This window comes from Grampus griseus (assembly GCF_964374135.1).
Source record: "Grampus griseus genome assembly, chromosome: 1".
NCBI lineage: Eukaryota > Metazoa > Chordata > Mammalia > Artiodactyla > Delphinidae > Grampus > Grampus griseus.
In genome coordinates this window covers 61,921,253-61,945,004 of record NC_139017.1, presented here as the reverse complement: position 1 = coordinate 61,945,004, position 23,752 = coordinate 61,921,253, and the positions used below count along the sequence as shown (strand labels likewise).

Genomic DNA, 23,752 nt, shown 5'->3' with positions numbered 1-23,752 from the left:
GAAAGGAGAAGGGAGTATTAACTGTGGGTGCGGAGAAAGAGGGCGCTTGCATTCTCCTGTATAGCCTATCATGTTTATGATCATGGTTTAAAAACTCTACTAGACTGTACTTCAAGGCTTTCTATGTAGTGAATTTTCCATAAATATGTTTATAAACCTCTATATGCTCCCTCTACTGATATCCTTATGCTGTCGTGAGATGCTTCGTTATTGGATTTGGAGACTACCTGATTTCTTGCTCAAACTAGAAAAATCCTGGCAAGGAATTACTCTGAAAAGTCTGGAGCTGCTCATTTGCACATATCTGCATAGATTTGCATGTGTCCTGCATGTAGATACATACTTCTAGGCTGGATTTAGATTTCCCCAAATCAGTTGCCTATTTTTAAAGGGATAAAGAGGTGATTTGACTCTACTCATTCCTGCTCACCTTTCTTCTGCATCCTCCAAAGATGCAAAATTATTCCTGCAGCTTTGAAATATAAAAAAGACCACCTGTGACACACAGTTTGTGCAGTTACGAGCAATCCTTTGCCTGTCAAGTTATTTTCCATCTTCGTTTCTATTACAGTTCCTAGCTCCAAACTCCTGGGTGAGTCAGGGAATTATTAAGGCAAAGAAACGCCGTAGCTAAACAGCCAGGAGCTGAAATTGCTTAGGAGCCTTCCAGGATTGTGCCCTGTACCTAGACAGAGAGGCTAGAGGCACATACATTGACCTGAAGACCACCTTCCCACTGTTTCCTGGCCCAGGGCTAGGGATGCTCTGACTACCTTTGTCTGTTCTCCCTCCTCCAGGAACAAATAAAAATATCATCCCCTCCCCCCGATCCTGGCTCCTCTATTGGCCTGCTAGGCAAATATTTCATAATGTGGGCTCATCCAATTGGGCATCATGCCAGAGCCCAGCACCTCAGGTTGCCAGCGTGCGCCAATCAGGCGGGGCAGCCTGGGTGGGACTAGAGGGCTCCTGCTTTCCACATGGGAGGCAGCAGCATTACTCAGGTGGATGGCACCAAGGTGGGACTTGCCACTTTCTCAGAGCTGGGAAGAGGGGACAGGGCTGTCCATCAGCCAACTGGAGGCGACCGGCACTGAAGGGGTTAAGGCCAGTCAGCATGTGTGGCTGTTAATGATTGCTACCCACCAGGGACCTGGTGAGTGTTAAAGGAGAACCTTTTCCCTGTTCCTGAGTGTGAAAGGAGTCAGGGCGAGAGCAGAGGGGACCCCAGAGAAGAGCCGGTGAGTGAGTGGTTATCTGTCTGCTGTATATTCGTCTGGGTGGCTCTGGAGCAGGTAAGAGAGCACCAATATTCCCATTCCATCAGCTAGAGTGGGCTTTTGTTACAACCGGATACAAATTCTCAGCTTGGGGCCAGATTTTGGTATCATTCCTATTTATTAGAAGGAAATCTTTAGGGTTGTCTTAGTCTAAGGGGTATGAACTACTTGGCACAGAAGCCGGAAATACACATCATTGTCTGTCCTGATGCAGAGACAATGGTTTGGTGTGGCCAAACCATTTGGTGTGGCCACCTTGCACCAAACCAAAGCTGGAGTCTTGCTCTCCCCCTCTCCCTGAGCCATTGTCTCCGGAGAGGGGCTCAGGAGCTCTGGGCAGAAGCACCATCCGCCCCTTCACAGCCGTTTGCTGGGACCAGCCCAGAGGGAAGGCAGGGAGGGCACAGCCAAAGGAGACAGGCATAGCTGTGCCTTTTGCCTTTTATTCTTCTTACTTCAAGTCAGGTGTGGAGAGGTGGGAGGCAGGATGCAAGGGGTGGGGGTGGAGCAGAGAGTTGGCGGGGACTCAACGTGTTAGAAGACAAAGTTTGTCATTTGGGAGCAAAACAAATCCAGGAAGAGAGAGAACCAGTCTTTTGGGTTTAGATGTCTCTTGTCCCCTTGCCCCCAACTGCCCATTCAGGACCCTCATTCCCTCCAAATATTAGGCCTCTTTGACCCAGACACCTTCTCATGACAAGTCAGACTTGTGCAGGGAATGTGGACAAGAGTTTCTTGGCTTCGTTGGAGGAGGTGCTAAGACGGAATTTTCTCAGCTGATTCTGTGTGTGTGTGTGTGTGTGTGTGTGTGTGTGTGTGTGTGTGGTGTGTACTCATGCGTGCACAAAAAAATGAAAGACTGATTTGTCTCCAAAACAGAACTGTTGACTTTACCCCCTCTTAGCCAGGAACCCTTTTGTCCCCCTGCCTCTTTCTTGGGAGGAAAAAGGTTCCATGACATAATGGTAATGATAGGCAGCCCTGGAGGGTCTGTTGGGTAGGAACAGCGTGCTCCCTGTGCCAGTCTTGAGAGATAAGGCAAACCCAACCCCCGTGGCTTTCAGCTGTGGTGCTTCCTCCGGCTAAGCTGCCCACAGGCAGACAGAAACCAGGCACAATAAGGGGGAGGTGCCAGCCACCAGACCCAGTGGGACAGGAGCAAAAGATGCCAAGCTTCTGGGCATGTGAGCCAACAAAGAGGGGGAAGTCGGGACTGGGAGAGGAGCCGGCCACTTTCCGTGTTCTGCCTCGTACTGAGAGTTAGCCACACGTAAGACTAGCCACCCTCTGTCCTCACACCCCCAGGAGAAGCAGCCCAGAGGAATTGGTATTCCCAGGCAGGGAGGGCTTCGTGGGCATACAGCCTGCACAGTTGCCCTGTGTCCTCAGAAGGGTTTGGTTTAATGTCCTTCTGTAACCATCCTGAACTTCTTAAGTTTTGAGCAAGGGGCCCTGCGTTTTTATTTCGCTCTGGGCCCTGCCAAGTATATAGCCAGAGCTATTCCCAGGCCAGCCACAAGGGGCAGCAGCAGGATGGTGTTCATATGCTCCAACAGGCATAGGCGGACTCACCTGTTACTCAGGTGTCACTTACCAAGACTGGCTTCTGTCCTGACCGGGACCAGTACAGCATCCCTTTTCCTTTCTTCCCCTCTACCCTCCTCCCAAAGCGTCTGTTTCTTCTTGTCTTAGCAACCCTGCCTAGTCTTCCTTCAAGGCTACTGCGTGGCATGGGGACAGGGGAGGGGCCAGCAGTGTCCCTTACCTGGTCCCCTCCCCACACTTTCCTTTTCTTCCCAAGTTCTTCTTTCCATTACCTGGGCTCCAGGCAGGGTCTAGGTCTGGGAGTGCCTCTTCCATTCCTCTGAGATCGTCTCCCCTCCCCTCTCTAAGCCACGGTTATCAATGGACACACTCTGGCACCAGCTTCATGTGCTATTTGTTTAGGAGCAGATTGTATCCCTGTGATTACCACAGGCTCCAGGCTGAGTGGGGGCCGGGGTGGGGACAGGGGAAGTGCAAGGGAAGGAAGACTCCTGAGCCTGCTGTCCTTGGTGGCGGTTCCTCTTCCCTCTCTTCCCCTCTGTGCTGGCTCCTCCCACTGTGGACCGCAGGACCCTGCAGACCATGCAGCCGACCTGTCTGCTCTTCCTCCCTCCACCCTCTCCAGAAGTTGGCCAATCCAAGAAGGAAAATGAGGCAGGAAGGAGGGACAGTTCCTTGTTCTTTCACCTTTTCCAACCTCCGTGATCCTCTCTGTAACCTTTCCCAGTTGCCTCCCCCAGGGCCTGCCCCCAGTAGGGCTGTTAGTAACAATATTTTCAAGCCCTGGAGGGGAGTCTTAATGCATATATTTTATTATTTTTATTATTTTTTTATTTTTATTTTTTTTTGCGGTACACGGGCCTCTCACTGTTGCGGCCTCTCCTGTTGTGGAGCACGGGCTCCGGACACGCAGGCTCAGCGGCCATGGCTCACAGGCCCAGCCGCTCCGCGGCATGTGGGATCTTCCCGGACCGGGGCACGAACCTGCGTCCCCTGCATCAGCAGGCGGACTCCCAACCACTGCGCCACCAGGGAAGCCCAATGCATATATTTTAAAATGATGTATTATCCAAATTAATTTTGATTGGTCTTTGGAATGTATCATTTGATTTTAGATTTTTAACTTTTTTGTTGTTGTTGGTAGCAGATTTCCTTTTTTTTTTTTTTTTGGTTTAGCTGAGGACTGTAAGAGAACTTGCATTTCCTGAGGACACTGAACACATATCAGCTGGAGGAAGGACAGACTGGTTTGGAGTTACGTGTTTTATAGAGTCCAAAAAGATTAGAACTGGAAGGTGGCTTAGGGAACATCTAGCCCAGTGCTATCCGATGGAATACTCCACAGTGGTGGAACATGCTACAACTGTCCTGTCCAGTTAGGTGGCCTCTAGGCATGGTGGCTCTTGAGCTGTGGCTAGCGCGACGGAGAAACTGAAATTTTAATTTTATTTAGTTTTAATTAATGAAAATGTAAATAGCCACATATGACTAGCAGCTACTAAACTGGATGGAATAGTACTCCTTGTTTTATTTCATTCCTTTATCTTATAAATGATTATAACATCAGCCACTGACTGAGAAACTGTTATGTGCCAAGCATTCTCCTAGGTGCTTTAAATATGTGATCTTGTTTAATCCTCCCAGCAATGTGGTATCATTCCATGTTACAGATGGGGAAACTGAGGCCCAGAAAAGTAAAGAGGTCAGTACTGCTCAGCCACAGCCACGTGCCAGCCATTCTTTGTTTTCATGTTACAGCTCTCTTCAAAAGTTCTCCAAGTCCTTTCCCTTCCAGGTCTCACTTTCCCTCTCTGGGATGTCAAGGGAGCTCACAATGATTTTTCTCAGCACACAGAGGTGGAGACAACAACGTCTCTCTCCAGACACAGTCATTGCCTGGCTGGTTCCACTGGTGGCCCTTGTCCCCAAGCTCCTTTTGGATCTTTTCTACAGCAGACAGCAATCCGGGGAGATTCCTCTGCCCTTTGAGCCCTTAGCAAGCTCCCTGAGTACATGGGAAGTTCCAGATTCCTCACTCCCTGCAGAAGGAGGCGTTCAAAATTTCCCACAATCCATCTGCATCCCTGCTCACCCGTTACTCCCAATCTAGGAGAGACAAGAAGCTGAGCCCTCTCAGGGGGCAGGTGAGAAGCAGTGCTCACACTAGAGCTTTGCTGCCGTCCCACCTGCCTTTGCATCCACACCCCATGCAGCCCTCCGAGGTGGGGGCCTCCTTCTCCCAAAGCAGTCGCCGAGGCTCCTGCCTTCCTGCTCCCATTGATTTATTGCTCTCTTCTTCCCCAGACAAAGCCTCTGCTCAGTAGACTCTTATAGAGTCTGGCTGGCCAGTAGGAAGTGAGAGGGGAGAGGAGGGGCCATGGAGCAGACGGAACCCACCCATTGGATTCCCTTGTGAGAGGATTCAAGACTGAGCTCTCCTGCCTCGCACTAGCAATTCAACATCCCAGAGCAGAACAGCACATGTTCCCTCCTCCCACTGTGGTCAGACCACTGGCCTGCCTCTAAGCCACTCCACCAGACAGCCATTCAGTGTCTGGGTGTGAGGTGCCGGCCAGGCACAGTGACAAAGAAGGTCCAGGTTGTAAGCAGTTTGTGTGCACCCAGGCAGGTGTGGTCGGACTAACATTTTTGGGTACCTCCCACCCTACATCACACACAGTGCCCAGACCTGTAGCCCGTGGGGGTTAGCAGCAAGAGGGTTTGTGACTTTCACCCCTGTGTTCTTGCAGCGGGCCTTGTGGAGCTGTAGTCTCCCCCCTGAACCATGAGGCTCTCTTCTCTCCCGGAGATGAGGAGCTCAGGTTGGAGAAGTAGCAGGGCCTGGAGACAACCAAGGAGACGGGAACTTTGTCTTGTCTCTCTTGTCACTATAGCTGGGGCAGTGACTCTCGGCTCCCCTGACTCTGGAATGGGCCTTGCCTTCTTCCCAGTGCAAGGACCAGAGACCACATGAGTTTAATGGTTTCCCTGTGTTTACCCCTTCAGAGCATCATCACCTTTCTTCCTCTGCTGTCTAGTCTGGTAGGAAATTTGTGTTGTCTTCTAAACAGGCCACCACTTATTACTACTGTTTCATTCCTAAAACGAGGAAACTGAGCCATGGAAGAGCTTGACGCCCACAGATTGCTGGATTGGGAACCAAGAAGGCATTTGTAGCTTTTGAGGGTGTGGAAGGAGGGGCACCAGCCCAGCTGCATTACTCTCCAAACACTCACTTTGTACAATTCGTTCCCTGGGGGTGGGTGGGGTGACTGCTGTCTGTGGGACACCAGGACCAAATCTGCTGAGCTAGGAATGAGGAAGGTTGGCTCGAGTGACCTTCCATGGGCCGAGAAGCAGACAGCTGGGCTTCCTCAGTCTCTGAAGGGTAGGGGTTTGGGATTTGGCTCAGAGCTTGGCGGTGGGGTGTGTGTGTGTCGGGGGGGGGGTGGTAATTAATTATTGCTCTGCCCGTTACCTCTTGGGCCTCTTTCCAGTTGCTGACTGTCAGAGAAAGCAGCTTGGAGGCTGAGGGGAGGGGACTGGAGCCCTTTTCCCTCTGCTTCTATCTGCCTTAGCTGGGGGCCACTCAGGGGAAGGATGAGAGAAGGAAAATGTGGAGCTGGAGCCGTAGAGAGCTCCCGTTTCTCCTTTCATTTCCTTTTCCCCTGAGCAGGGACAGCACAGAGGCACAAGGGCAAGGAGCCTGAGGAACCCCAGGGAGCTGGGTTGCCCCAGTTTTCCAAGTTGGGCCAGCGTGTGAGGGGGGAAATGCCTCTCGAGCTGCCTGAGATGACTTCTGTGCTCAGAATCACAGTTCTTAACACCTGGAAGGGCCGTCGGTGTTCAGATAGTTAAGGAATGGTCATCCCAGCAATGACACTCAGTAATTTATCAACCAGAAAGGACACTGGCCTGGAGTCCTGGAGGGCCCCAAGGTGTCTCTGGATCACATAGAGGAGGGGAGGGCCGGTTATTAAAATATTGAAATTCTTCCTTATTGGAAGAGTAGCCCTTTACCAACCAATATGGAAGAACTTCAGCATTTTAATAACTGGCATGGTTATGCTGAGTATCCACTCTGTTTATCTTTATTTTTCAGAAGACAAGTGGAGTTCCATAAAGTAAAATAATCAGTTTGAAGATAAGATCATCCAAGTTGGGGTAGATCAGCATGAAGATTCCCCATGAACTTCCCCTGAGTGATATCTGTACTCTCCCCCTCGCCAGACACACACACACTACACATAAACACACACGCACGCGCTCACGTACACACAGTGAAGCATTGCCCTGACTAAAGAGTACACAAGGCCCCCATACCCTTACCTGCAGTTGTAAGCTTGAATGTCCAGGCTCAGGAGATTATCTAGTGAGAGACTAGAGAAGGATGTCCACCTAGGATGGAAGGGAGGAAGCCTGGATCTGGATCCCTGATTTGTAATTTCCATCCCTTGGCTACTGAGCCAGCTTTTCTGCTTTCTACCTGAGGTAGGGGCCAAACTCAGGTGAAATTCCCCCAGTGTTCCATGATTGGTCATAGCAGGGAAGGAAAAGGTGTTTTGACCCTTTGGGGCAGGGAAGGGGCTGTGAGGACAGACAGAGTTTAGCAGGAAAGAGAGCAGCCTGAGCCTTATCTCCTAGGCACTCAGCCCAGTAGCCAGCATTTTTGGATGTTCCAAGCTTACTTGGAGAAGACACTCTAATCTTGCCAGTTTGGAAATGACTGTGGCGCAGGAGGAGGGCTGGAGCGAGGGCAGGGAGGAGAGAAGAGAGTAAATGCAAGTACAGGGCTGACAGCTGTGTCCCTAGAGCCTGCAGGACTGGTATTTTGATCTGTTGGCAGCATTTGGAAAAAAGACAGTGTCAGGTAGAGGGGCCTTTCCCACGTGCAAATACCTAGAGGTGCCACCAGGGCCGACCCCTTTCGACCTCCCCTTTGTGTGGCTGCGGAGGGATTTGGGTGGGGAGAACTTGGCTAGGAAGTGTACTTTTTCCTAGGAATGACGGGGGTTGGTGGGAGTCTCAGGAATCAGGCACATCAGGATTGTTGAGAATGTAAACCAAGTTGTTTTTTCATTGGGAGGGAAAGGTAGAACACATAAAGCTCCTTGAAAATGATGATGAGATCCAGAGGGGAGGTGGAGAGCAGGAGTCAAAAGTCTCCCCACCTTCGCCTCCTTTGTCGGCTGCAGAAATCCTCCCTGGTGTGTGGACAGTCTGAGCTTGGAATTTGCTAGCTGGGGGAGAAGGAAGTGGGAGGCATGGGCCATAGCAGCCCTCCTTCCCACTCGCCTCACAGTCCTCTATCTAATGAGCGATAATGCCAGAAGCCAAAGCCTTGTCTGGATGGGAAAGCCTGGCGGGGCTCATTCTCAGGAGCTCTGGGGACGCCGCAGCTTGGTGTCCTGCAGATAACCAAGAGGGGCCCAGGGTGGAAGGAGTTGAATGTCTCTCTCTAGTCCTTCGGTATTTATCACAGTGGGACCTCTGGGTGTCCATCCTGAGTGTGTGGTGCGTGTGTGTGCACACATGTGCAGACATGCATGTCTGCAAAGAGTCACGAAGACCCGGGTTGATTTTGCTCCTTTTGACTGTGTAGTGCCAGGTATCACTCCAGATAGATACCGATTCTCGGGGAGGACGTTTGGAGATGAATCAGTACACAGTTACCTCCATAGTGAGGCTGTCACTAGCGCCTGAAGTTAGAGGCTGCAGGTGTTTGTAGAACTGTAGAAAAGCCCAAACTAGATGGAGGACAAACGCTTGGAAAACGGAGAGGATCTACCTCTTGTCTTTGCAATTGATTGGTTTTGGCACTTCTGGAATGCCAGTCCCCGCATTCCCAGCCCCTGCTCCATCCACTGCCATCTTAAGCCTGAGACTGTGTGTTTTTCATTTTCTAGCTCCAGTACCTAGCATATTTCTTGATTTTTTTTAATATTTAAATATTTACTTATTTATTTATCTATCTATCTATCTATTTATTTATTTATCTGGTTGAGCTGGGTCTTAGTTGTGGCAGGCCTCAGTTGTGGCAGGTGGGCTCCTTAGTTACAGCACATGGGCTTCTTAGTTGTGGCATGTGAACTCTTAGTTGCAGCATGCATGTGGGATCTAGTTCCCTAACCCAGCCTCCCTGCATTGGGAGTGTGGAGTCTTACCGACTGCGCCGCCAGGGAAGTCCCTCTTGATTTGTTTTTAAGCAGAATAATCATAGGCATTATCTCTTGTGCATAAAATAGTTCACATTTTGAAAGTTTCCAGTTATTATTTCATAGAATTAGAAAGTACCTCGTTTGCATGTGAGAAAACTAAGGGCCAAAGAAGTCAAGTCACCCTCATGTTGGACCTTGGACTGAAAGCCCGGTGTTGCCAATTCTCTTCTCACTGACGGCACTGCCATTGGGGCCACCTTCATAGGTACCGTGGATAGGGGAACACCTAGTGGGCAACTCGGGAGTTTAGGGTTGCTCCTGTCTTCATAGCAAAATCTCCTTTATTGCTTGAGATTCCCCCTTCCCTTGGGTGGAATTCAAGGAGTCCATTTGGAGATGGATTCATAACCATTTGTTCTTGAGAAATGGAGGCCTTTGACATCCCAAAAGAAAGGGAAGAGGAGAGGGAAAAAAAAACCTGATTACCTGTCCCTGTTTCCCTTTTTTAATGTTCCATACCTGGTAAGTTCTTCCTGGTGTCTAACCTAATGAAAACCTGTCATCTGTGCAGTTTAGTGGCAAAGGAAAGAAACTCCAGCCAGGCATTCTGTGTGCTCACTTAATCCTGAGGATTTCAGAGCTCTCGACAAGCAGGGGAAACCCTTGAGCCTTCCTTCCTCCTCCTGTGCTATCTTCAGTGGGCATGGGAGAAGTAATTTAACTTGCAAGTTAAGCAAAGGCTGTGGGAGGCCCCTGAGCTCAAATTGAAGGGAAAGGGATATTTTTGCCTTCTAGAGGAAGAAAACTCATTTCCCAAGGCACCTCCACCCCTCCTTCTGTGCAGATGAGCTTAATTTTCTTCCCCTCCTAATGAAGATGGATCAAAGCCAAGCTATATATTCAAGGGGGAGCCAGGCAGGGGAGCTAAGTGAAGGGGTGAGGGGACAAAAACAGAGCTGCTCTCATGGAGAGGAAGTAATTAATTTTAAGAGAGAGCAAAGATAGGGAAGCCCTTGGTAATAGAATGTTAAACTCCAAATGCAGGTGGCTAAAAATTAAATCAGAGCATATGGAGTTTCTTTTGTTCATTCATTCATTCACTTATTCATTCAACAAATATTTATTGGGTACCTACTGTGCACAGGCAGAGACCCCAAGCGGGCATCAGGAGAGGGCCCAGCTCTCCATAACCACAGCAGGGCTCCAGTAACTGGATTAGGGACTGGAGAGGTGGGATCTGGAAAGTGAAGCCACTTGTCATCAGGATAAAGCATTTGCAGATGTACCACTAAATTGCTGAATATATTGACCTTTGGATTTAGGATTAGTTGCTTAAGTATCAGCAGCTGTTGACCCCAGCTATATCCACCCAGCTTGACTCATCACGGGTTAAATAATTATGTTGTCCTTTTCCATTCACTGATTGCTTTGTTCTCTGACTGAGTTCTGTCCTCAATCCAAAAAATTAGATTAGCTCCTCCCTTTCAGTGTCTGTTGACATCACAAAATTGCCATAACAACAGACTATGATGTCACCAGAATGCCTGGTGCTGCTGAAAGGAACCACATTGGTCAGAAAGACTTCTGTCATCCAAAGATAAAAATGGAATGATATCAAAAGCCAGAGGAACTGAAATTTGATATCAGAAAAGAACATCTAGGCAGTATAAGATAACAGTGGGTCCGGAGCTTCCTTTCCTGGAACCCTTCACAAACAAACAAGGCACTTACTGAGACTGATTGGAGAGCAGGCTTGCCTGGAGGCAGGGGCTTGGAAGAGATGACCTTCAGAAGCCCCTTGCGTGGAGGGCCCTAAGACACAGAGGACGTTAGGAAAAGGAGAGATGTGACCATCTTGGATCTCTGGAGAGTTCAGAGTAGCTAACAACGATGCAAACCTCCCTGCCCCGAGCAGATCTGACAGTTTCCAGCTGGAATTTATTACATTGCAGCTGGGCAGATTTACAGAAATAAACACATGGTGACCCCGTCTGAGCCTCATTTGCTACCCTCTTCCTCCTAAGATTTGGGAAGAAGCTTTTCTTCCATTTCACCCAAGCGGAGAAGCCAGTCCTCGCCACCAGCTCTGGCTCCGTGACACCCACGCCCATGTGCTTCACTTGCCCTTCATCTGCTGGGCCACCCCAAGAGGAGGGCAGGCAACCTGGGGCTGTGTCTAAAGGGAGTGTGTAGGGGGGTGCTGCAGACAAGCTTCGTGTTCATGATGCTCCTGTCCGTACAGAAGGCTGGGCAGGCTGGGAGGAGAGAGAGCTTCCCGGCATCGGCAGCAACGACAATAGCAGCACGTGAATCTGGAGCCTCATTTAACCCTTGTGCCCACTGGGTCGAAAGGGTCTCTCTGAAGCAAGTGGATTTCAGCCCAAGGGCCTGTGTTCTTGGCGAGGGGAGGCAGGGAGGGCTGTCTTCCTGCAGGTTGGGCTGGCATGGGTTTCTGCCGTGCAGATGGGAATACAGCCCCAGACTCCTCCGTCTGCCCAGCTACTCTGTGTCCTTAGCTCGGTGAGGTCAGACTACCTGGAAGTTGTACACCTGCTCCGTGTACTCCGCCTCTCCATTTTTGCATTTTCTCCTTGGGCACCTGAACTGAGAAGATGTCATCCCCTGCTCACTTATTCTGCCTCTGGCACTCTGCCGGGCAGCGTTCTGTCTGAATGCTGGGAAGCTGCAGGCCCCCTAGGGCACCTGGGCACCCCTACCACCAAGGGGCCCTCCCCCTTCCTGGTGCTGGAGCCAGGAGGAGGGGAAAGAGCAGCGCCTGCCGCTGCCACGTGCACCTGGAGCTCAGCCACGGCACGGCGAGCCGGACCGGAGGACTGACTTCTCAGAGGGATGGTACGAGCAGGGTGGCTGGTGGGTCCTCTGAGGCTGCCAAACAGGGGACAAAGCTGCCTAAAAGATGTTGAAGTTTCGAGCTGATCGACGGGTCAGGTAGGGATTTCTTCAGTGGGCTGTGAGTCAAGTGAAGTGAGAGCTGAGTGGGCAGGTCACTGGATCTGGGGGCGTCAGAGTGAGGGGCCTGCCCCGTGTGACCTGGAGAAGGGAGAACAGTTAGGTCATTGGTTGCTGCATTGCAGTGCTTGTGAAGGGGAAGCTGTTTTGAAATTGGTAGCGCCGGGATGGAGCGAGGACATCATTTGTAGGGGTTACTGGGTAGGAGAGTCTGGGGCAGGAAGAAATTTGGTGTCCTCTGAAAGACTTGTACCAGCTGACAGCAGACGGTGTGTGTGCCTCTGTGTGTGTCTGTCTCTCCGTCCATCTATCCATCTGTACCAGTGCCTGCAGGAAAGGTTCCAGCCGAGTTGGCACAGGGACTGTGTACAGCAGAATGGGCCGAAGGGGACGGAATGGGTGGAGGGGTGTCGGGGGGCAGGTGATCTGTGCCACTGGGAAACAGCAGAGACCTTGGTGCCTCAGAAATCTTAGCTGTCACAGACTGCCTGCCTCCACCCCTAGATGAGGCAGAGCCAGGGATGAGGGTGACTGGAAACGGCTACTGTTCCTTGCAAAGATCCCCTGTGGTTAAGTTGAGGAGAGCATCCTTATTGGACCTGGGAAGAAGGGAGGAGTAGAGTTTGAGAAGCAGGGAGCGGGTTATCAATGTGCTAGAGTTAGAACCCAGGCCGAATAGACACTGGCCAGATTTAGGGTCCTGGCTGCAAAACCAGATTTCCACAGAGGCTGTGGCCACTGCCCACTGGGCTTCTGTCTCCCACATGTCTTTGGATTCGATCTGAACATGACTGGTTTGGAAGCTGAAAACATACCCTCCGATATGATCTTTAGCTTCAGCAGACATCTTAAGGGCTGGGAAGCGTCCTTGGCGATGGAAGGGTGCTCTCCAAAAGGTTGTTTTACTTCTCTCATGCAGCTGAAGGGACCACACTGTTTTCCCCTGGTGCTAGCTAACCTGCCACTTGCCAAGCAGAGCGCTGGCCCTTTGCTGTGGGCGTGCGTGGTGGCCTGGTACTAAGACCCACAAGCCGCCGTGCAGCCTTGGTAGGCTCTGTGCAGGCACCAGCTTCTGGGGGTGGACGGAGCATGCTCTGGGCTCTTACAGTATCTCCCAAGAGGGGTAGGTGAAGAGGACCTTAAAATTGTTCCAGCCCCCCGCTGGCTGCACGCTTGAATCTCCCACAGCTTTCTTGCCAGGTGGCCCTCTGCTTTCAGAAATCATCTCAAACTGCTGCCATGTATGGCTTAGACCCTCTGCACCAGCCCCTCCCTAAGCTCTGTCCGCTGCCCTTCCTCCCTTACCTCCCTGCAGAGCCACCGGGAGCTAGCGTGGAAGCCAGCCTGCCAGAAGAGCCACAGCTCCCAAGGGAGCCTCCCATCTGCCTCTGCACAGACCCCGGCCCTGGCCCATGTTCGCCCCTGCTTCCTGGCAGGCTGTCCGCACTACCCTCCCCGGCCACAGCATCCCTTAATTAGATCTGACTGAGAGCCAGCACTCACCTCCATGCTGGACAGCTCCTGAGGTGTCGGCTAGTCAGGTAGCCCCTAGACGGGGAGGCCCTGGACTTGGGGTGTGAGTGGAGCCCAGCCCAAGCTGAAGGATGGAATTTCTGGATGTCTCATTTCATTTGAAGAAAGAGATAGAGCAGGAGAGGAAGGAGTCCAAGGTTGCAAGAGAAATCTTTTAGCAAATAATGAGTGAGCGGTTTTTATGTGGAGCCCTGGCAGGAGTTGTCCCTGGGAGGAAACCAGCCAAACACCAAGTCTTGACTATTGGAGCCCCTCCCCGCCCCCCACATACATGCCCAGGATGGCCACTGAAAGGGTTAAGTGGGGTTTCTTTCCAGCCTGGGGATCTCTAGTAAGTAATTAACACTGTCAGAAAGACATCTTCCCGGCCCCTCCCCTCCCCTCCCCTCCCCTCCCCTCCCCTCCCCTCCCCAAATGACCTTCTACAGCCCAGCCCTCTGTCTTGTGGCTTACGGTCCCACTGGAGGACAGAGCAACGAGCTCCTGTGTGGTCGCCATCCCTGTCACTGCCTAGGGCCTGTCCACCCTTTAGCCTGTGTCTCTGCCTTCTTCGTCTTAACCACAGCTTCTCTCTCTCTTTTGCCTCCACAGCCATAATGAAAGACGGAACACATTTCTACACCCACTGACCGGCCAGGTCCCAGAGGAAAACAAAAAGTTTGACTTGAAAATGTACGTTTACCCCTTATTTGCTGTTTGGCCTTTCTGTCCTTAACCACCATCATCCCGCTGCCTCTGTGTAGCTAGGAAGAGGAAGGGCAGCGGACAGAGTGGGGGTCAGAAAGGAGAGCAGGAGAGGTTTAGGGTCACTCACCTCAGTTCTGAGGACTGGAAACTCCTGAGACCCATCTGGCTTGATACCCTCAACCACTTCTTCTGGAATCTTGCAGGTCCCAGGTTAGTGCATCCCATGGGCCGAGCTAAAGGAGTGAGACATGTCTGAGGCTGGCATATCAATCACCAGGGGCCTCTGAGGAGAGCAGTGAGGGAATCCGCTTATGACCACGAGAGCCAAATGCTAATTCCTCTGATGTTGGCTCAGTAAATGAAAGGAAAAAAAGATAATTAAATGACTCTCACAGGCCGAGTTCCAGAGTCCTAGGGTCTAGGTTTTTAAGATAAATTTGCAGGAAAAAAAGAGGAGACTGTCCAGGGTTACTGGCATATAATCTCGGAAAAGCAGCGGCAGCCGCTGAGAGGACCCCTCGGGAGCACTGAGGGGACCTAATTTGTGCTGAATGCTGGAACGGTGAAGGGCAGGGTTGGGAAAAGGGATGGGTGGCACCCATTGTCTCTTGGTCTCACTAGTCACTTCTTTTTTGGTCAACTTGAAATCAGATCGACCTTGGACATGTCCAATAAAACAGGTGGGAAACGCCCAACTACTGCCAACAGTGACCTATCCAACCACAACATGGTGTCCGAGGTCCCTCCAGAGCGGCCCAGTGTCCGGGTAAGTCCGGTCCCCCACGCAAGCTGCTGGGGAGGAATCCTAGGAAACGTATTAGGCTGCTTACTTTTTTCTGCAGGTTCCAAAGAGCAGGTGACGTGATGCAGGAAGTGGAGAGTGGGGAGGAAAGAGGGCTCAGACCAGAACCATACAGAAGACCAACATCTAGACCAGGGGTTCTCAGCCTTAGCACTATTAGCATTGGGGGCTGGATAAGTCTTTGTAGTGTGGGACCATTCTTTCTCTGTAGCATGTTGAGCAGCAGCCCTGGCCTGTACCCACTAGATGCCAGTAGCCTCCACCCTGTGACAACCAAAAATGTCTCCAGACATTGTCAAATGCCCCCTGTGGGACAAAATTGCCCCACCCTCACTGAGAACCACTGATCTAGGGGGACAGCGAAAGAAGAATAACTCATGAAGAATGGCAATTGGGTGCTCAGAAAGGAGGAGGAAGGAAGAGACCATCAGGAGGAAGTAATCAGAGAAGAATGTTGCAAAGAGGTCCAGTAAGATAAGGGCTAAAAGTATCCATGGGGTTTAGCAACATCGTGGTAATTGGAGACCCTGATAAGAGCAGTTCAGTGGTGTGAGGAGCACAGAAGACAAAGACAAGCTGGAGAGGGCTTAAGAGGAGATGGGAGGGCGGATACAGGACACTGAAGAGTAGAAAACTGCTCTTCTATGAAACTAGATAGGGCTGCGCGTAAAAAAAAAAAAAAAAAAAAGAAAGAAAGAAACTAGATAGTAAATGGGAGTGTAGTCATACAATGGAGGACTCTCCAAAAATTAAAAATGGACTGGAGCGAGCTGTATAACAAGGATGAACCTTAACAACATAATGCTGAGGAAAAAGCAAGTTGTAGGATATGAAAAACATGGTATCATTTATGTAAAATGTACAAACATGAAAAGTAATTCAGCGTTTTTATAGATAAGCTTGCAGTACAGACATATAACCATGGACAGGCATACTAATTTGTGGTCAGTGGTCACCTCTAGGAAGGAAGAAAAGGTAATGAGATTGGGGAGGGGGTTCAAAGGGAGTTTCAGCTCTATTTGTTATGTTTTATTAGGGAAAGAAAACAACATGCAGTGGTGATTTAGTCCCTTCTTTTCTGAAATGTTTGAAATATTTCAAAAAAGATTTTTTAAAGAAACTTGACTGTGAAGGGAAATGAGGGGTGGAGGGTAGCAGCTAGGAGATATGCAAGATGCAGGGAGGTTTTCTTTGTTTATTTTGTTTTGTTTCAAAGTGTTAAGGGTAGGAGGGGAATGACCCAGTAGGTAGTTTCAGGAGAAAGGGCATCGCCAATGAGTCATGTTTGTGTAGAGACAGGAGTCAGGTGCAAAGGTGCTGTCAGCCTGGATAGGGGAGGGGCCCTCTTCCTGAGGCTGTGTAAGATAGGTACGTGAAACGTGGCGGTGGGGCTAGGAAGTTCAAGACGCTCCCACCTGTTGTTTTCAACTTTTGCAGGGAAGTAGGAGGTAGGGTTTTCTGCTGAGAAGAGTGGGGTTGATAGAGAGGCATTGGAGGGTGGGGGGCTTCAGAATAAGCCCAAGGGTCAGTGGTCAACAAGGAACATTTGGAATATTGCCCAATAATACTGAAGGGTCATCTGAGGTCATAGACTGAATCTGTGTGGCTCTGATCCACAGGTGTGTGTGGTTTTTCTCCAGCAGTGCTGTGGCCTGGCAGATGGTTGCTTTGACCTAAGGTTGAGGGTTGCTGGGAAGCTGTGGCAGAAAGATAAGGAGGCTAGAGTATTACTGAGGGGTTGGCAGGGGAATGGCTGAAGTGGCAGGGAGCAGCTTTTAGGCTGCAGAGAGCAGGTGAAACTATGACAGATGACGGACTGAGAGAAAAGGGAAAGATTTTAGGATTTACATATTCTGAGGGTGGTGGATGCCTTCTTCAGATGGCTGATCTCCGCCATTATATGTGGGTTTTTACAAGTAAAGTACAGAAAATAATTTCATTTTCCAGTTTGGGAAGTACTTTATGATAAACCCCAGTTTCTTCTTTCCTTCCTTCTACAAGTATTTACTAAGTGCTTATTGATAGCTGGACACCTTGCTAGGCTCTGGTGATAAAGAGATGAACAAAACAAAATTTCTCCCTACAAAGAGCTCCCAGTCTCGTACGGGAGACAGAAAGTCCACAGTTCTGTTGCAGTGCGACAGATTCTAGACTATGGGAAGTTTCTGAGAAGAGGGAGCAACAACTACTCTGGGAGAACAGGGGGGTTTCGGGGACTAGGGGGGCCTGCACTAGGCTGTGAAGGATGAGTTGGGATTTGGTAGTGGACAAGGGAAGTGGGGTTCCCCCACCTCCCATGGTGAGCAAAGTCCTAGGGAGATGGGAGAGAACCACTCGGAGTTTGGCATGACCAGCGGTGGTGCATTTCCAGTGGAGTGGCAGAAAGTGGGTGGTCCCCAGCCAGATCTTGTAGACCTGTCCTTGTGTGCTGTGCTGAGGATTGGAATTCTCTCCTAAGTGACGAGAGGTAGTGAGAAATTTTAAGCAGAAGAGATGACAACCCATGAGGCACCAACAGCGGCATTGGAGAAGAAAGGACAGGCTTGAGATCCATTAAGAAGACAGACTTGTCAGCCCTGCGTAAATGGTGGTGTGGAGGAATGGAGGGAGGAGGGGATGGGGTGAGCTTGTTCAGAGTTCTGGTTTGGGCCACTGGGTAGATTGTGGCCCAGTCACTGAGATGAGAACTACGGAAGAACCCGTTGGTTAGAAAGAGGATGAGTTTGGTTCTGCACTTATTTAATCCTAGTTGGACAACTAGTGAGCAAATGGACTGGGACAAATGAATCTATATCTAGATTCATTCTAGCAAATGAATCTAGATATAGATTAGGGAGTTTTCAGCATGTTGCTGGCAGCTGAGGCAATGGGTATGGATGACACTACACAGGCACAATGTATGACGAGACTAAAAGCGTAAGTTTGAGGTCTGTCAACACTTAGAGTGGAGGTGGAGATTGAGAAGGACTGGCCACAGATGCAAATATTGAAGAGTAAGGAATAGTGCCCCAGAAACCAAAAGAAGAGTTCCGGGAAGGACAGAAAGGTTCACATTATCGGTGCTTAAGGATGTCAGGGACTGAGTGGCCTGAGTTGACATTGCAGGGACCATTTCTGAAAAGAGTGGAGGAGGTTTAGGAGTAAAGGCAGGAGAGGAAGTCAGGACTCTTCCCAGCAGCCTACCTCTGAGGAGAAAGAGAGAGAAGGGAGGGAAGGTGTTACCTGACGGGGACAGCTGGTGGAGGGTGGAGGGGGCCGTGAGGGACAGTGAGAAGGAGGAGAGAGAACGACTGAGAGAGACAGAGACAGACAGTGAGAGGAGACAGACAGACAGAGGGATGCTTTAAGATGAAGAGAGCTGAGCATGTTTGCTTAGGAGAAGCAGCCAGTGGAGGAGGAAAACATGAAGACAGATTTGAGAGGTTATCAATGAAGCAAGTCTCAGAGGAGACAGCAGGCTGGGCCCGATAGCCTTGGAAAGGAGGAAAACGCCTCTTCTTCTGACATTGAAGGGAAAGAGACAAGGAGAGTGGTAAGGGCAGTAATTTTCTGGGTAAAAGGGTGTGAAATTGAGGAAGCGCGTGTCTGACAACCTCAATTTTCTCTGTGGGGGCGGATCCAAGCCACTGCGGGGAAGGCAGCGGCGGGCAGGTCGCTGGACTCGGGAGAGAGGTGAGGGTGTGCAGCGGAGCGCCAGGGACTGAGGGTCACGGTGGCCTCATCTGTACTGTGGTGTGGTTGTTCTCCAGCAGCACTGTAGTCTGACTGTGAGTGCAGGGAGGGTGGATAATTTGATTAATCGGGGATTTAGAGTTTCAGAGAAGATCAAGTGGAAAGGCACTGGATAGGGTGTTGGTGTTGGACAGTGCGGTTCATCTATTCCACCAGGGGGCCTATTTGTAGGGAAACAACTAACACCAGGAGGTAGCTCATGGATCCAGGGAAAAAAGGCAAGTATTGAGGAGTTGGGGATCTCAGTGGAATAGAAAAGTTGGTGTCGTTTAGGGATGGAGTGAGACAGCCCAGAGGATGGGATGCTGTGCTCAGAAGATAGGGATATGAGAATTGACAGGGGCTTGGGAGCTGGCCAAGTCTAAGGTGTTGCCATGGGAGTGAGTGGCTGGGCTGGAAGTGGAGGATTTTGGACTTGAGGACATCAAGGTAGTTTAAAGTTAGGCCACTGGATGGGTCATCCTCCCTCTCACTGTGGAACAATGAAATTGTCTACAGTGATGGCAAGATTTAGAATGGAGAGGATGACTGATATCAAAATCCTTAGACTCGGGCTTTCCTGGTGGCACAGTGGTAGAGAGTCCTCCTGCCAATGCAGAGGACACGGGTTCGTGCCCCGGGCCGGGAAGATCCCACATGCCGCGGGGTGGCTTGGCCCGTGAGCCATGGCCGCTAAGCCTGCGCGTCCGGAGCCTGTGCTCTGCAACGGGAGAGGCCACAACAGTGAGAGGCCCGCGTACTGCAAAAAAAAAAAAAAAAAAAATCCTTAGACTCTGAAAAAAGAAGCTAGAAGCTGATAGTGGTGAGAAGGGCTAAACAGTGAAAGATCACTGATACTTCGAGAAAGAGAGATTGTTGCCAGAATGTGGGGAAGTCCCAGTGGCAATAAGGAGCTAGGAGAACACCCATACATCCTCCCTGCTCTGTGGTGTGCTGGACATTCAAGAATGAATAGGGGGCTTCCCTGGTGGCACAGTGATTAAGAATCCGCCTGCCAAATGCAGGGGACGTGGATTCGAGCCCTGGTCCAGGAAGATCCCACGTGCTGCAGAGCATCTAAGTCCCTGCTCCACAACTCCTGAGCCTGTGCTCTAGAGCCCGCGAGCCACAACTACTGAGCCCATGTGCCACAACTACCGATGCACGCCTGGAGCCTGTGCTCCACAACAGGAGAAGCCACTGCACTGAGAAGCCCGCACACCGCAATGAAGACCCAACACAACCAAAAATAAATAAATTAAATAAATACACTTATAAAAAAGCAAAAAAAAAAGAATGAATTGGGCTTGGAGAAGATGATGATGTAGGGAATTTCCTTGAAGTTGAATGGGTCTGAGAAAGCATTATGAAAGAGGTAAGGAGTAAGGCCAGTAGAGAAGGATAGGCCAGGAGTGAAATGAAAAATCTTATTTTCTCCTTAAGAAAAAGCAAAAAACACACATCGCTGTGAGACAGGTAGGACTATAATTTTGAACCCCATTTTAGAGATAAGAGAAAGAGCAAAGAATTGAAAGGCCATGCCCTTGAGTTAGTAAGAGATCCAAGCTTCTCACCTGGGCCTCTTAACATGAGGGCCCCCAGGGCCCTGGAGAGGGATAGCTCCCACCAAGGGCAGCTCCCCTTGCGGGTGGAGCAGGAAGGAGGAGAGGAAGAGTTAAGCTGGCTGCTCTCTGCATCCCTAGGCCACCCGGACGCCCCGCAAGGCCATCGCTTTCGGCAAGCGCTCGCACTCCATGAAGCGGAACCCCAGTGCTCCTGTCACCAAGGCAGGCTGGCTTTTCAAGCAGGTGAGGCCTCCTATTCCATTCTGCCCACTGCATCCCTGCTTTCTCCTCATAGTGCTGTAATGCCTCTGTAGTTATAACAGCCCATGTATATTTTGCTATGTCCCTCCAGGTCCTATTTTGGTATATCTCTGCGAAATCTCCTAATTTAATAAAGGCTCAGAGAGGTTGAGTATCTTCCCAAAGTCTCACAGAGAAATTAGTGTTATATTTGGGAATTCAGCCAGGTCTCCTGATGGGCAGATGCAATGACTTTGAAATATGCTGTCATCAACCCTATCAGAGCAACCCAGTGGCTCAGTCAGCAGGGCCCTCTTGCTATGAAGGGAGGGGGATGTCTCCTCTACGTCTAGGGGTCCAGTTCTCCTCGTTGACCTGGCCATTATCCCTGCCGGACCTTCTGCTCACTCTTTCTGGCTCATCGCTGCACTGTTTATCTTCCCTGGGGGAGACACTGAGGCCCAGAATGACAGAGGTGGAAGGTCACAGGCAATAATGTAATGTCATTCCCTGCCTCTGAGGGCTCTTGGGGGTTGCTGCCACTTGTTAGTCGCAGAGCTGCAAACAGAGGCAGGATGTCCTTATAATGAGTGCAGCACTCTTTCCACTGCACACACCCACCTCCCCAGGCCCAGGTCACAGACTATCCTGTCTATTCCCCACTTCTCCTGCAGGCCAGCTCCGGGGTTAAGCAGTGGAATAAGCGCTGGTTCGTCTTGGTGGATCGCTGCCTCTTCTACTATAAAGGTGAGCTTGCGCCTGGCACTGGCAGGGGCTGTGGGAAGCCAGGGCCCCCTCTTTCTCATTCTGCCCTGTCACAGGGCTCGGTTTCTGATGGATGTTGGGGGTGGGGGGGCACGTATCCCCCCTGTGGTCTCCGGCACCAGTGGCACGTGACAGGGGATAAAGACAAAGCTCGCATTCACTCACTCATTTCACATTCGGCAATATTTACTGAGTGCCTACGAGATTTCAGGCAGAGTTCTAGGCCCTGGTGGGTGGTGTGGTGGATGAACAAGACAGTCAGATGACAGAGGGTGAAGTCCGGGGGAGGGCGTGGGTGGGAAGAGAAAAGGAGGAAGAAGACGAGGGTCCCTGGTCATCACTAGCAGGTCACCTGCTAATTGGACCTTGTATGTTGAGCTTCCCCCATCCCACTGGAATGTATGATCCGATCTGTGTAGGCAGGATTTTGGGGTCAGTTTTGTTCACTGCTGTATCCACAGCACTGAAAACAGCACCTGGCACATAGTAGGTGCTCAATGAATGTGGAGTAAATGATTATCCCCCAGCTTCTGCCCCCTTTCCCCACCCCAACACTCACTCCCTTTCCTCCCCCACAGAAAGGAGGGCAAAACTCTTATAACTTTGGTGCAGCAGCCTCTAGGAAGTTATTTTTAAAGTATGTACAGCAACAATATGTCAAGGAGGGCAGGGAGGAACTAGTGAGGGTTGATGACAGTGACGGTTCTGTCACACTGATGCCGTGCAACGAGGCCTGGGCGCTGAGGAGAGGATAAAATGATCCAGCAGCAAGAGTGGCTGTTTCCTTTTCCTCCATGCCCTGGGAATGGCAGATCTCTGATTTCTCCAGGTCTCCTGGGAGCAATTCACTGAATCATTAACTTTGGCAAACAAAGGTTGTACCTAGTGACCACCCCCCCACCCCCCTACGCCCTACCCCCACCACCCCCCCTTAGAACACTGCTGTTCCTGTGCCCTGAGGCACCTGAATCCCAAGGAGAGAGATCAGGAAGGGGATGCACGTCCAGGGTCTAGTCACAGAGGAAACCCCAAGATTGAGGGAGAAGAATCTGCTCAGGCTGGGCCCCGGGATGTAGGGCCGCGCAGGAGCCAGAGTATAACAGAAGCTGGAGGGAAAACCAGGGTCTCTGCAGGGAAGACACTCTGGGCCTGGTGTGAGGGGAGAACATTAAGAAGCTCTGAACTCAAGCGGCATGGAGATGGAGGGTCACTATGCACTGAGAGGTGCTCTCAGGAGACCCCTAGACACTGGCCTGGACTCAGCCAGGCAGGGGGCCCACCTCCTCCTGCGGATGATGGCCTCTGCCTTCCTGAAGAAGCTCTGGGCTCCCAGCCCTCCTGTCCCTTTAGCTTAGTCCATCCTCTGGGTACCATGCCGAGGTCTGTCCAGGAAACTGGACCTTGTGCAAGTGACGAGTAAGGGGAGAAGGGGAGCTCGTGGAGTCTGTAAGCCCTGTGAGATTTCTTCGGAACCCTAGCTGAGGGTTTTACAGGGTCTCTAGACCCAGGAATAAAGAGCTATGCCAGGGAAGTGGGGAGGGTCTTGCCATGCCTCATCGTTAGCCCCAACCTCGTGGTTCCCACACGGCACCCCTACCCTTTCGGTCTCCTGCTGATAGCTGGGGGCCTGACCAGCTAATCCCTCAGGCTCCTTTGGAGATTCGGGATGAATTATGCAGCAGCCTGATTGCTCACCTGCTTCTGGGGATCAGAGGGCGGGGGGCCATGCAGGGCCGTGTCTTCTGTGCAGACATGGGGACTGTAAAGGGGAGGGGTCTAGTCAGAAGACAAAGCAAGCTGCCAGGTGCCTAGGAGAACCTTAGAGACAATTGCCCAGAAGGGCCCGAGCCGAAGATGCGAGCGTCCCTTCTACCGTGCCCCATCCCCTTATATCCTGTTCCCTGTGTCGCTGTTGGGATCACCTTGTTTGGAGAGGCGCTGTGGATGGGAGGGAGGTTAAGAATGCTAGAGCTCGAAAGTCAGACTTCTTGGGTTAAAGACTAATCCACCACTTTCTACTTAAGTAACCTTGGACAAGTTATTTAATCGTTCTGTGTCTCAATCTCCTTACCTATAAAATGGAGATCATGAGTACCCATTCATAGGATTGTTGGGCAGGTTAAATCCATTAAGCCTTTAACTTAGAACAGTGCCTGACATATAGCAAGCGCTCCAAAATGTTGGCTCTTCTGTGCTTGTTTGCTTCCATACTGGAATGTGAGCTCCCCAAGGGTGGGCACTACTACTCGCATTCACCTCTACAGTCCCCAAGTCTAGAACAGTGCCTGTAGGGCTGCCACGCTCCCCAGCTCCAGGGAGTGTGCCTCTCGCTGTGCAGAGCACGCCCTGTGTGGTTGTGTGGTGGCCCCGAGTGCCTGACGAATAGTAGACGAGTAACAGATATTTGCTGGTATTTATCCTAATAGGGCTGACACACTCCCCTCCCCTCCCCCCCGCACACATATATCTCACTTGTGCCTCTATTTCCTTTGACAG

General features: G+C 50.8%; 1 protein-coding gene across 1 annotated transcript in view; it reads left to right on the top strand.

Annotated features, from left to right (window-relative positions):
* Positions 1 to 14,837: 14,837 nt before the first annotated feature.
* PLEKHA6 (pleckstrin homology domain containing A6) overlaps positions 14,838 to 23,752 on the top strand; it is a gene marked incomplete at its 5' end in the record, with an annotated part of 42,058 nt that continues 33,143 nt past the window's right edge. Inside the window, 3 exons of the mRNA XM_082652529.1 lie at positions 14,838 to 14,939; positions 20,390 to 20,494; positions 21,166 to 21,238. Coding sequence (XP_082508655.1) covers positions 14,838 to 14,939; positions 20,390 to 20,494; positions 21,166 to 21,238 — 280 coding nt within the window. The remainder of the gene's footprint in view (positions 14,940 to 20,389; positions 20,495 to 21,165; positions 21,239 to 23,752) is intronic.